Below are 15048 nucleotides of genomic sequence, written 5' to 3'. Positions count from 1 at the left end.
CGACGGTGGCGGCGCACCTCAGGAGGCAGAATATCCATGTCTACCCCTACCTAGACGACTGGCTCGTTCAAGCCAAGTCGGAACAACAGTGCACCGCGGACATGTCGACTACCATTCACCTCCTTCACAATCTGGGCTTCTCGCTGAACTACCCGAAGTCGCACCTTCAGCCGGCACATGTCCGGCAGTTTCTGGGCGCGACGATCAATACCCTGACGGCTATGGCTCAGCCAAACCAGGTCAGGATAGACAGCATGCAATCTCTGATCCAAAGGTTCAGGCCACAACACTCGCTTCCAGCGAGAGTGTTCATGCAGTTGATTGGCATGATGGCCTCCTGCATCTTCATAGTCCCTCACGCACGTTTACATATGCGTCCGCTCCAGGAGTGCTTAGCAAACCAGTGGACACAGGCTCAGGGACAATTGACAGACCTAGTGTTGGTTACCAGTCGGGCGTTCAACTCTCTGCATTGGTGGACTCCACACAACCTTTGCAAGGGCCGACTGTTCCAAGAGCCAGTGCCACAGATTACCCTGACGACGGACGCATCTCTCCAGGGATGGGGAGCTCATCTGCTCACTTACACATTGCAGGGACTATGGACGACGCAGCAACAGAAGATGCACATCAACTATCTGGAACTGATGGCAATCTTCATGGCGCTCAAGTCCTTCAATGTACATCTGTGCAACAAGGTAGTGTTAGTCCGGACGGACAACATGACTGCGATGTACTACATTCAAAAGCAGGGAGGCACCCACTCGCCACAGCTGTCTCATCTGGCTCAGAGCATGTGGAAGTGGGCCATTCAGAGGAACATTTTCCTCATGGCAGAACACCTCCCGGGCAAGGACAATCAGATGGCAGATCTGCTCAGCAGATACAGCCATCAAATTCACGAGTGGGAGTTACACCCATCAGTACTCCGCCCGTACTTCCAGCAGTGGGGTCATCCGGAGATAGACCTGTTTGCCACAAACGAAAACGCAAAATGCCAACACTTTGCCGCCAGGTTCCCTCACCCACAATCGCAGGGGAATGCGATATGGATGAACTGGTCAGGCAAATTTGCGTACGCTTTTCCACCAGCCCCTCTGATACCGCTGGTGGCGAGAAAACTAAAGCAGCACTCGATGACACTCATCCTAGTTGCTCCAACGTGGGCACGCCAAGCATGGTACACCACGTTTCTGGAGCTCTCGGTGGTGCCGCATCAAAGGCTGCGCCTAACGCCCAGGCTTTTGACGCAGAACCATGGAGACATTCAGCATCCAGATCCGCAACAGCTCAACCTGGCGATCTGGCTCCTGAAGTCCTAGAGTTTGGCTACCTTCACCTACCTCCAGAATGCATGGACATCATCAAGGAGGCAAGGAAGCCGACTACCAGAGCATGCTATGCTGCTAAATGGAAGCGTTTTGTTCTTCACTGTACAGCCAATAACATAAACCCGCTAGATGCATCTATCCCTAACATCATTTGCTATCTGTTACATCTTTACAAGTGCAATCTAGCCTACACTTCCATTCGGATACATCTATCCGCCATAGCAGCTTACCTTCAGAACCAGCAACATCTCTCTGTCTTCAGAGTGCCTGCCATTAAGGCTTTCCTAGAAGGTCTGAAACAAGTCATTCCCCCAAGGACACCGCCAGCTCCGGTGTGGAACCTCAATGTGGTCCTCACCAGGCTGATGGGACCACCTTTTGAGCCACTACACTCGTGTGAACTCCAGTTCCTAACATGGAAAGTGGCTTTCCTTATTGCTATTACGTCACTGAGACGTGTTAGTGAGCTGCAAGCGCTCACAATACAAGAGCCATTCATACAAATTCATCCAAATAGGGTGGTACTACGTACTAACCCTAAATTCCCTCCGAAGGTGGTGTCACAGTTTCATCTCAACCAAACTATTGACTTGCCTGCATTCTTCCAAAACCCACAAACGGTGGCGGAAAGAATGCTCCATGCTTTGGATGTTAGAAGGGCGTTGATGTACTATATTGACAGGACACAACCCTTTAGAAAAACAAAACAACTTTTTGTTGCCTTCTCGCCACAGCACAAGGGCAACCCTATTTCCAAAGCAGGAATAGCCAGATGGATTGTTAAGTGCATCCAGATCTGCTATCAAAAGGCTAAACGCACCTTAACAATACCCCCAAGGGCGCACTCCACACGCAAATTGGGGGCATCCATGGCTTTCCTGGGGAACATTCCTTTAGAGGACATTTGTAGAGCAGCCACATGGGTTACACCACATACCTTTACAAAACACTACTGTGTTGATGTGCATTCCAAACAGCAGGCAGCTGTTGGGCAGGCTGTTCTCAAGACACTTTTTCAGGTTTCTGCAGCTGGCACGGGCAACCGCCGCTAATGGAGGGACTGCTATGTATTCAATGCAACAGATATGAATTTAGCAGCCCACATGCCTCGAACTGAATATGCTACTTACCAGTATGCATCTGTTCTTGGCATGTAGGGCTGCTAACATTCATATCGCCCACCCTCCTCCCCGGTGCCTGTCGCAGCTGCAGACATACTCTTGCATTCAATCATTAGCATGGACATCCTTTACACTTTACACTCCATCTCTGCCACAATGGCTAAAAACAATCTGGGGATGGAGCCGATGCCCATGCGCACTGTAGTCCAGGGGAGGAGCCACCTATCTCAGGATACTTCGAAGACTCTTCCAGGACAACAATGTGCGATCATCCGGACCCAACACTAGGCGGCGATCTAATGCAACAGATATGAATGTTAGCAGCCCTACATGCCAAGAACAGATGCATACTGGTAAGTAGCATATTCACTACTGTCATTGGTCCGTCCGTGTGCCTCGAAGGCACGGAAAAAAGGGCGGAACTGATGTCATCACGCCGGCGTGGGCCTATTGTAGGCGTTGGTGACGTCAGCGGAGTTGCGTGCGATGCCGTGTCTCTATGACGTCCAAGTCCACGTCGGTGCGAAGCTACAAAAAGAATTTCCGAATGTTGCTGACGCAAGGGGATATTCACAAGGTGAGGAATCCACAGGCAGATATTGTATCTACCAGAAAAAGCGTTACCGAAGGTAAGTAACTTGTTCTTTAGCACGCAGCAACTGCGAATAAGGTAAATGGCGTTTTAGGCTCGGTTGGTGAAAGGATCTGTAATGCAAGTAGTTATTGCGGTCTGTCTGTTTCGTGTAAATTGATGTCACAAGTTGAATATTGATGAACTTGATTTGAACATCCAAAAATGAAATTTCTGATTTACTGATTGTGTGGGTGAATTGTATTCTGTCATTCACTTGATTCAAATCGTTGCTAGATTTCAGTTACTGTATTTCACTCCCTTTCCATATGAGAAAGATATTGTGGATGTAACGATAGTATGCACATAGTATGCACATATTGGCATCCAAGAATGGATGCTAATTGTCGTTCTGGAGAATATGTTGTGTTTCGAATACATACATAAACACATATGCATACCAATGATAACAGCTTAAGCTTGATTAGTGTACGGGGAAATGTTATGCCAGATGTCATACGTTCGGTCATTTTATTATTAAAAGTTATTACACGTCAGTAGGCCTGGATTATGTGTTGTGAAACTCATATGATAAAGCCAAAAGACCTAACAGTAGATTGTTAAGTTAGGTTGCAATCAGTAGAAAGTTATTTGGTTACAGGTACTCACAGATTACCGTAGTAGGCAAGGGTTTTGGTGTTGATCACTTACTGGCATTCCTTGGGGGGAAGAATGTCACTGTGATGATTCATGTTAGGCCATGTTGCGAGGGATTAGATATTGTTTTGCCAACAGTCATTTTGTAAATATTTGCAATTTTATAAATGTATGCCTGATTGCCATTTTATGCACACTTCAATAGACCTGTGTTTGCCGATGGTAAAGCCTTATTGCTTCACTGAGAAAAGTTATGTCAGATTCTTTGTGTGATCTATTTAGATTGAAAAATTATCACAAAGCAAGTAGGTCCTACTTATTGTGAAAAGCACGTCTTCAAGGCAGTAGCCTTTTATCTTTGGATTGTTATGACACTGCTAAAGCCCGAAGGCAGATACTGTTTTTACTTGAAATCTCTCAGATTACAGTAGTAGGCAAGGGTTTTGGTGTGGCTGATCCACAACCCAAACAAACCATGAGGATAGAGTATGCTTTGTTAGTAGGGATTTAATATTGTTTTGATAACTTGTTAGTACATATTTGTACACACTATACATGACTGTGCCTTTTGAGAAGACTCATAACCAACACTGTAGGTCTGATTTGGTTATGGTGACAAGCCAAGATAAAGGTTTGATTGCTTATAATGGAAATGACAATAAAGGCAGTGGGGGTGACACATTGGTTGCGAAAATAATATGTTAGTCAATAGGCATTTAAGGGTTGATTGATATCACTGAGTATTAAAGCCTACACAGTGGTAAACTGTTACATTAAATGTCACAGGTCACCTTTGTAAGGAAAGAAGGAGAGAAGATTTGCACTGTAATAAGTATTGCTATAATCTCTTCTATTTGCCAGGATCTTATAAAAATGTATTTGTACATAATTCATATATATAAAGTCATCCATACATACACGATCCTTTGGGTCAGCTCTTTTCTGCCATTGACCATTTACATTCTGTTTCCATCCTTGACAGCGTAATTCTTTGGGTAATGGTGCAGTCCACAACAGTCATTGGTTTTCTTGCCATGTGGATGATGGCATCCCACGTGGCAACTTTTCTAAACCAGGAGACCATTATTGAATGCTGTTCTCCATTGCTTATCATTGTTTTACTCTTCCAAGATGACCAACCTGTTTGTTCTAAATGTGATGGCCTTGGTGGAATTTTCAAATAAAATAGACTGTTTACAGTACCTCTGCAAGACTGACACCTTCTACTATGTTTAGTTTTGTTATTGAAACCATATGCGCTGTGTTTGGTGGGCCGCATGTTTTCTTTTTTTCTACTTCTATCCTTTTAATTTATCTTGCATATTTTGTTTACTTTGAGTATGTTTTATTGCTGTTGTGTCAGGAAGTGAATGTAAGATTGTGTCAGTGATACATGGATGCATGAGTGCAAAGATGAGTGACAGAGTGTGTGCATGAAGACCTATTGAGTGCCAGAACCGATCAGTGGCACAAAGGCCACGTTCATTCATAATCCAGTCTATTGGCATTGCAAGTGCTTGTTTTAAATGTATGTTTGAGTAGCAGAATATCACGCCATGCAAGCATAGGAAGATGATGTAGGTTTTAGCTGTTCTTTCAACAGTAGTAACCCACAACTTTGCCTGTTCTTAACCTATTTGTCAGGAGTTAACTGAAAACCAGAGTACTCCAAAGAAGGAAAAGCAGGAGTGGCTTTCTAAGCAAAAGGAGAACATTCAGCATTTCCAGGCAGAGGAGGAAGCCAACCTGTTACGGCGCCAAAGACAGTATCTTGAATTGGAATGTCGCCGCTTCAAGAGACGTATGCTCCTTGGTCGTCATAACCTAGAGCAAGATTTGGTCCGAGAGGTATGTTTTGAAACTGTAATTGGGTAATGTGACTTAGCATTGTTACAAAAAAATATAACGAATAAAGTATGAGGGTAGTATATGCCAGATTGGAAGAGCTTAATAGACGAGTTTCATTGTTTATCACATTAGCAATATTTGTAATATAAATTATAGAGCGGCATAGGTAAGCATTTTCTTTCTGTTCAGAAAACAGCTATCCTGTGCAATCACTAACACAGATAACACTATTGAACAACCGTTTCCTCTCTCCCGGCTTTCACAGAAGTACATTTTGATGAAGAGGTGTTGGAAAAACTTTGAATAGAAGATCTTACTTGGAATAAGCACTTGTGGAGGCCTCTTTTTCTGTAACCTGGACACAAATACGAAGTTTCTCCCTCACTCATTATTCTTCCATTTAAGAAAATGTTAAGCCAAGTTTTGAATTTCTATAATCTTGTCAAGTAAACACAAAAATCCTCATAGGGTTTGTTGATTTTCTTTCCTTTGCTGTTTCTGGCATCCACTTCATCACTGTGATGGGGCATTGGAGCAAACTATTTTGGCCAGAAGTGAACGAGCAGGCATTTTATCTGCTTTAGGATTGCAGAGTGCAATGTAGTGTAAGGCCAACATATCAGACCCTGGTTAGTTGTTTTTAAGGGCTTTGAGTTTTCAAATATTTTGCAAGGCACTTAACATATTTTCTGACAGTTACATATTTTTTCAAGAGAAAGTTTGGCACACGTGCAACAAATTAATAAGGTATTTAATAGAAAAGGTGTTTATTTGTATTTTATTTATCTTTTTTTACATCACTAATGAAAACTAAATGTGTCAGGGTGCTATACATGCAACAGCCAGTGAGACGTTGAACACTTGAAATTGCATGTTGCCAAACAGGTTTTAATCTTTCTTGAATCTCAGTATATTTTTAAATGATGCCTGTCAGGCTTTACCCATTCTTGCAGTACAGAAATGGCAACCATAGCTGCTCTTGATTGTAGGAAAGTGCCCCTCTTTGCATGATTACCCCCCACTTTTTGCCTGACATATGATGCATTTTGACTTAGTGTGCCCTGGGTCCCTGACAATCAGGTTCCCAGGGCATGTGTTCTTACCCAAAGCTGTACCATTGTCCCCCAATTTGCATCTCCCTGGCTACAGGTAAGCCCCTTGTAAAAAAGCACCATGGGTACCAAGGGCAATGTGACCATGGAAGGCCTTCAAGGGCTGCAGCACATATTGGGCCAACCTTAGGGGCCCTGCACCTTAACACCCACGCCCTGCCATTGGAGGCTGCGTATTTGTTTGGTACAGAGAAAAGTGAAGTGTGTGCCATGCCTGCAATCCACTGCCTATGGCCTAGGTAAGCCACCCCTCTAGCAGGGTGCAGTAGACCACAGGTGAGGGTACATTTGCATGAGTACTGTACCCCTACATTGTCTAAGTCATGTGCAGTAACGCCATAAAGAGTATATGATCTAGGAGTTGGTCATTACGAACTCCACAACTCCATAATGGCTTTACTGAACACTGGGATGTTTGGTAGCAAACTTCTCAGCACATTAAACCCACACTGGTGCCAGTGTGGGATTTAATGTAAAATGCACACAGCGGCCTTCTTAGAGATGCACCCTGTGAAACAACCAGCTCTTGTGTGGTTCCTGAATGGCTGCTCGCCATTTGCCACCACCAGACTGGTTTCTGGACTCCTAGGTAGAGAGCCTCCGCTATCTGCCTCCTGAAACAACGTCCATCCTGGGCAGAGGTGTCATGCCTCCTCCCCCAGGATGGCATGGGTCCATGAAGGGGAAGCTTCTAAGGCCTGCCGCCTTTGTAAGAAACTGACTCCCATCGTTTCTCACCCCCACTATGGGTGGGAGAATCAGCAGGAAAATTCAGTTTGGAGAAGAGGTGTGCCCACCTTTGCCAACCCCACCCCTCAGGTGGGGGAGTCGAGGTGAAGCACACTTCAGTCCCCTCCATCTTGAAGATGAGGGGACCCAGCCAATTTGGAAGAGGCTCATGGCGCCCTCCCACTGGAGGGTGGCATTATAGGGGGTGTACTCACCTCAAGGACAGGACCAATTGGTCCCTACCTGCACACCTATGTAAACGCCCCGAAATTTAGTATTTAGGGGTGATCCTGAACCTTGCCTCCTCAGATTCAAAAAGAAAGAAGGAGGACCGAAGAGCCGTGCTGACCCATGAAGATGAGGACACCAACTGCTTTGTGCCCAGCCCTACCCGCCTGTCCTGATTCAGACCTGCCTACAGCGAAACCCGGGCGTAGCCAGCAGCCCCCCAGAGCCTGGAGGACCTGCCCTTTACTCATCTGAAAAGACTCAGTCTCCCGTAAGCACCAGATTTTCTCCCCAAAGGCTCCAACACAGTACCCAGATCCAGGCGGCTCCGCGGTTCTACACCACTCTGCACCAGAAGCCCACAACCCGAGTTCAAGTGGCCCAGCAGCACAGGGAAGTCTCACCAGCGATCCTGACATAGGCTATGGCGATCCCCAACCTACCTCAAACTCCAGACCGACGACAGCCTCAGTCTGAAGGGACCTCCCGACCTCAGCTGGTAAGATCTAATGCCTTGAAACATCCTTGTACCGGAATCCCCGCTGCCATGGGTGGCCCAACCGATGGTAGCCAAGCATCACTCAAGAACCCAGTTTACCTCTCCTGTCAGTGGCCACCTCCAGGAAACCTCACTGCCCGAGTCTGCAGCCTTTTCTTCAAACCGGAGAGCAAACCCCAGGGCTGCGGACTTCTTCTTGGCACTCTGGATCCGGCTACCTTTGTGCCGCTGGTGGTGCAGCTCCTGTGCTGATCCTAACCCCAGTAGCTTTGCTCCCACACCGAGTGACCTGCTTGTAAGCGGCCCCTGACCGAAGGCCCCCTTAGCACTATTGGCTTACATTGGGCCCCTGCGCTCTGCACCCGGCCGTCCCAGTGCTGCAGGTTGTGCAATTTGAGTGCTTAGCTGAACCTTGGGGGGAACCTTGATTCTAACCTTTAAAAACTATTATTGCAGGTAGTTTACTTACCTGCAAACTGATAACCTTTTGTTCGAGGCATATGTGCTGTAGATACACATGCTTTGCATACACCTGCCATCTAGTGTTGGGTCCTGATGTTTGCAAGTGTTTTTTCTTCAAAGAAGTCTTTTCTAGTCACGAGGTAAGGTGACTCCTCCTTTTGGTGATAATGCGCATGGGCATTGACTCCATTGTTAGATTGTTTTCTGTACGCCATCAGGTTCCGATTCGAAACTTTTAATCAGGATCCATCCAAATCCATCATCGATTCTTCACCAAACTGACACCATTTCAATTCTGTCCTTGGTGCCATGCCAAATACCCGCCCACCGACTTTCATATGGTCTGTAACCGCTGTCTCTCCCCAAAGCATAAAGAGGAAGACAGTGATGCTTGTCAGTCGTTCCGATCCAAAAAGAGTCTACTTGACCGTTGAGCTTGACGAAGAGACATGTAGCAGCAGAATATCGGGGACACCCCTGATATCTTCCCTGAAGATATCAAGCTAGAAGAGATGGAAGCGTTGGCAGTGGAAGATGAAGAGGCCTTCTTTGTCCAAGACGCCAATTCCAAATTTGAGATCGAACAAGAGTCCCACGACGTTCCAGCTGGACAGGGTGTCGTGACTTCCAAAGCCCCTTTGCCCACCAAACCGGCAAAAACCAAATAAAAGGCTATTGGGCCACCACTGCCACCAGGCCATGGTAGGCACCAAGACTCTGATTCCAACACTGCGCCTTCCGGTGCGGCACTGGTAGCCACTTACCACAGAGTGACTTTACATAAAGAAGCCTTAGAAGAGGATTTCCTGTTTGAAACTTTAGGAAACACACACAGAACGTCACAGTCATTGCCTATGTTAAAAGGTATGATGAGGCATTCAGACGATATTGTAAAGGTTCCAATTAGGTCACGTATCCTAATACCAGGGGTGGACAAAAAATATAAACCCCCACCATCTGACCTAGTTATTATTAAGGGACAGTTCCCTTTGGATTCCTTAGTTGTCTCTAATACCTGTAAAAGGGCAATATCACAAACCTCAGGGGAGGCACCACCTCCAGATAAAGATTCAACGCTAATAGATGCCTTGGGGAAGAGAGAAGCTGCTCAATCAGCCAACCATTGGCGTATAGCCAATACACAAGGACTTTGGCTAGGTATGATAGGGCACACAGGGACGAGATGGATGAATTATTGCAGTATCTCACAGAAGAACACAAGAAAAGGGGACAGGAAATAGCACAGGAATGGAAATGTATTTGCAATTCATCTATCAGTTGTGCGTTAGGTGCTGCAGATACCGCAGCTAGAGGAGTCAATGTCTGCATTCTACTTAGGAGACCTGCATGGCTCAGAATATATGCTTTCAAACCAGAATTCCAACAAACTATTCTTAATGCACCTTTTGATAAGGAATACCTCTTTGAGCCTCAAGAGGACCAATCACTTGACAAAATGAAAAAGGATACAGAAGTTGCAATAACTACTGGAGCACTTCAGTCTCCTTCTACTGTTGCAGGGATTCTGCTCCTGCACAGAACTGTGCACAGAGACCCAGGACCTCAGTGAACTGTGGTGGACCAGAAAACTCACCTCAGTACCTAGAAACCCTAACCGACTAGCATCAGTGTCACATTAGCTCTTCGTCCTATAGCAAAGGAACCGATGATAAGGCATCCCAGAACATGCGACTTAGGTTATACTCGGGAATGGTGGGAATCAAGAACACTCTTTGGTATTCTCATACCAGTCCACAACAGAAGTAAAAAAGATACAGGAAAGGTTAAAATATTTATTTTAACGACGTGCTCTAAGATGCAGTATCTTTGCTAACATAAGCAGACATATGATTAGAAATAATATGATCAGCATTGTTACAATTACATAAAACACAAAAGGAGAAATCATATTACAATGATGGTGAAAACAGGTCTTATAGCGCCTAGTATATCACCCTCCCTAAATTGGAACCATGTTTTATAAAATATAGAAGGTATCTTAGCTCTAAGATCAGCAGGAGGGTATCACATCAGGATCTGCAACATCTCTCTGGAAACTGAATTCTTCCAAGTGCCTGAAATCATGCCTACAGTGTAATATTAAAGGCGCCAGAATCTCCGTTGGCTTGCAGCTGCATGTATGTTATGTCTAAAACGTGATCCGATCAGCCCGAACAACAGCTACCTTGTTATGATAACCTTGGAGGCTTTAGCACTCACTGTGCAGACTAGGGTCGCGATGTAAGTCTCGGGATGCTGAAAACAAGCCTTTCTCATGTGAAGCCTAACTTACAACAACAGCTATATGCAGTGTTGTGTACAAAAGCAGCAAAAGGTAAAATGGCGCTTAAACTTCTAATAGGCCTATGTTAACATAGCAATGTGCGCAAATGAGGCTCAGCCCTCACTACACCCTCCCTTGATCGGAGAACACACAATAAGGGGGGGCAATTGTTAGAACGCAGAGTTCATGTTCGAATGAGACAGAACCAAGTTCAATATTTTGCCAAACTGGATAATTGGGAGTAAATTCCGAATTAGTAACCATAAAACCTATTAAACCCAACAGGTGGGCATAATGTCAAAACACATGTAACGCGTAGAGGAAAAAAAGTGAAGGAAAAAATCATGAGTCCAGTACGTGTCTATGAAGCAGAAAAAAAAATAGTCACTGCAGTCCAACAGCGTATAGGCATAGTACGTTGCAACCGCCTCCAATAGGAAGTCGTTGTTTTAGTCAGTGAACATTTCAGCCATCCAATTCAGTAATGGAAAAGAACACACATGTTCTTCAACAGCCGGAGCCTCTAGCACCATCAGAGGACAACTTGGATGTTCTTCAAGAAAACTGTGTGCCAGAAAGTCATTGGCTGCAGTCCATATATTCCAATTGCCTAGAACTCCATGAGCCGCTGCTCAGGCCATAATCCTGACACCAGAACAGTCTAGTTCATGAGCAACCAAGGGACTCATTAGTAGATCATAATCTGGGTTAGGAGACACCGTGTTGCAGAGATACAAATCCAGAGCCCATTCAAATCTGCAATGCAAGCAGTGGAAAACTGGCTGCACGCATGTAATGTACGAAAACCGGAAAGATAAACCATACGCCACACTCAAAGTAGCCAGAGGCAGCGATCCATAGTATTCAAGCATCCAATTACGAAGTTGGAGCAGCCGGGGCAGGTTGTCATGGGGCACAGAATGTGCAACCATTTTTGAGCAGGCAAATTAACAGCAGTGCACCGGCAGCCAAGGCGAGAATTAACGGTAAACCCCCGAAGAGGCTGGAAAAAATCAAATGAAAAAATGCCGGTATCACACCAAATATAGTTTGGAATGAAGTCACAAGTCCAGAACTTACTACTTTAAAAAAGTGCACCAAGCCCATGGTCGACGAAGCATTGAATATAGTGTGATTCAACGCTCCAAAATGCAGGGGGAGATCAGTATTCAGAAGGGCATGTACCTCAGTACAAGTGTTAGCCAGGTGAAGGACGAATGTTTCACGTGCGGATGTAAGGGCAACTTCTTTTTGAGACAAAAGAGCCCTTATGGAAGGCCAGATGGATATATCGAGCTTCCCATGCGGAGGAGGGAACAGAACATTTTTACAACAAACTACACTTTGGGAGACAGTCACTATGTACGGAATCCCTGCTACCATACCACAGCAATCTTCATTATTTAAAAGTAAATAACTACCGTTTGCTAACAACGTGAAAGTTGGTGTAATAGCCGGGGCGGGGGACCTTTCAAAATACAGGCCAAATTTGGGGCTTTTGAATTACACGAGCCGTGCAATTGTATATTCCCACAGACCAACGAGTGATCGTGTGTTCAAGTGCTATCTTCACCTCCCTCAGGCACTTAAAGGTGAACGGCAGAGAGCAAACTTTATGGAGATATGTGCTACCTAATGGTTCGTATCTGCCTATGGCATAATGCTTCATGCAAGCTTCAAACTTAAACAGTGGAAAAGGTAATGTTATTAAGCCATGAATAAGCCAAACAGCAGAATTTGTTTGGGCCACAGAAAATGGTAAAGGTTCTAACTTTTCAATATGCAATAGTGAAAACGTAGCATCTTTCATCAACATGAATTGTTGTTTAATAGTCATATTAAATGGTAAAAATAGTGAAGAAGTGTTCATGTAGTCCCAAGACACTTTCCCAGCCTTCAACGTTTGTAAAGTCCATGCAAACTGCATAATAGAACGCAATTGATTTTTGCAATGGTACAAAACTGAGACATCATCTTGCACAATATCAACGACAGAAGAAGCAATATTATCTAATGTGTAAATTCAGGAAGAAAGTGTGTTAATGCTATTATCTACAACTGCAAGCACTTTTTCTAAATTAGCTTGATGAATAGCCCTTAACCTAGAAGCAGCTTCAATTTGGGACAGTTTCCACACTTCAATGTAAATAGCGTATATCCACCTTTTGGATCTGCCAGTTGCATGGCCTTTCACAAAGTCATTCAAGTCAACGTTGTCAGTCAATTTAGACAAATGGAGTTTAACTGATGCTAAGATGGAGTGTTTGAGCCAGTTCTGACATAGCTTGCCTACCAAATAGGTAGTGACGGAACGGGCACTTTCGAAATGGGGATCCACCCTAACCTTTGTATAGCATGGGGTCAAACCCAGAAAACGATGCTGGCATGAATCTGCACTTCTGTGCCATAGCAACCAACCTTGAGGATCCCAACTGGAAATGTTAAAGGACAAGTTTTGTAACAGAGTCTGTAAATTACTAAGGGACCTACTGGTGTGATTATTCCATTTGGGGTATTCGTCCAAATCTGGAATAGAAGGAGCATTTAATTTTTTGGACGTAGCCAATCCAAAGCAGGTGGTTTGTGGAATAGTCAAATTCAGAAACAACATATGGTTCAGGATGAGACATGCACAATGCAAAGCCTCAGTGCCTTGCACTTGCCGATTTTTAGAACCCCAAACAGAATTAAGATCAATAGTATCTTTCCACAGCTCGTAGCCCCCTATAGCTAATTGGTCGATAAAGGACTTCGAATACAATAATTTTGTGTTGGTGAGTCTAACTTTGGAAGATGACTTCACAGTCATCTTAAAATAAAATGCTTCAGGATTGGATTGATTAAAATCAGTAAAGTAAGAAAACATTTTCAAAAGAGTCTTGGAGCTGCCTTCAATACGAGCGGGACAATGTTCCCATTGTGTGTAATTAACCACATTCCTAAATGTATTTGCTTTGTCCAGAAAATGATTGCCATAGTGTTGGTAACAAAACAAGTCAGCATAATTGGCAGAATCTAAATACAAAACTTCAGCATCAAAGGCAGCATAATATTTCAAATCAGAAAACAGAGCCTCTACGGCTTGGACATCCCAATCATCAGAGCGTATATTTTGTTTAACCACATCCCCTATTGAAACACGAAGTACACTAGGGACCTTTATAACCTCTGTGGGACCATGTATCTAAAATTTAACAGCATCCCATTCAATCCCATCTAAGACAGGCCAAGCAGTTATATTCACAAAAGTCTGGTCCCTCTTCATTCTGTGTGATGAGGAGTGGGGTGCCAAAGTTCCATCAATTTGTTTAATTTTAGTTCTTTCTTTAACATAGTGTCCATTCACAAGACGGAAAAAATACACCACAAATCCAATGGACATGAATAAAAAAATTGAAAAAAGCACCAGCCAAATATAAGTCTAAGGGGGAATTAAAACATTTTTTTAAACCAAACCGCAAAAATTGAAACTTTTGAGGGGGACTTTGATGTTGTAGAGTCGGGGAGAGGTGTGGCACCGCGGCCAGGGCGACTGACGCTGGAATCTGGGGATCACGGTTCGATCCCCGGCTCGGCGGCAGATTAGCCCAGCGCCATGTGACTCTGGGCAATAGCTCGCTTAATCTTCCCGACGGCCCCCAGCGCCTAGAGACCCTTACGGGTGATTGTGCGCTTTACAAATGTGGACTTTTACTTTAGTGTCAAATGAAAAACGTGACTGATTAGCCACACAGGTCTGTAAATCGGGCATCGATAAGTCTGTGGGATAAGTGTACTCAGTATCATCAAGAGGATCACCAGCCGGTGGATTCAATAAAAGATTTGGAACTGAATTAATCTCAATGGCAACATCAGGCCCGGTGGTAGGTGCCGGAGCCAAAACAGCGTTTCTCAGCAGTGGCATACTAAGAAGAATCGGCCTCTCTGTGTAATTTGACTTTGTCAATCGAGATGTACCTGTTTTCCTTTCGACCAGGAAGTGGAGGTAAAATGACTGTTCTTGTACCCTGCACTTTAAGCACAGGAATTGGAGCATGATATGAGGGGCCTGTAGGAGAGTGGGGTCTGCAATCCTATGGTCACCCCAGATTTTTGTTTTTGCTTCACTGGTTTACGACTTTCCCTGGCTGTGGGCCTGCTACTCAGACCCACAGCCTAGCTGTTCTCTCTCTAAATTGACAACCATGTACTTAAGGTGCATTTACC

General features: G+C 44.6%; 1 protein-coding gene across 2 annotated transcripts in view; it reads left to right on the top strand.

The window, feature by feature from the left end:
- The window catches only part of TAOK1 (TAO kinase 1), a 1359031-nt gene that overhangs the window by 1050146 nt on the left and 293837 nt on the right, over window positions 1–15048 (top strand). For both annotated transcript variants that reach the window (XM_078680056.1, XM_078680057.1), the window contains exon 16: window positions 5325–5528. In XM_078680056.1, the coding sequence (XP_078536182.1) occupies window positions 5325–5528 (204 nt within the window). The remainder of the gene's footprint in view (window positions 1–5324; window positions 5529–15048) is intronic.

The sequence above is a fragment of the Lissotriton helveticus genome, chromosome 3_1 (assembly GCF_964261635.1).
Source record: "Lissotriton helveticus chromosome 3_1, aLisHel1.1, whole genome shotgun sequence".
NCBI lineage: Eukaryota > Metazoa > Chordata > Amphibia > Caudata > Salamandridae > Lissotriton > Lissotriton helveticus.
The sequence above is the reverse complement of the archived record's forward strand: the minus strand, read 5'-3'. Positions and strand labels throughout refer to the sequence as shown.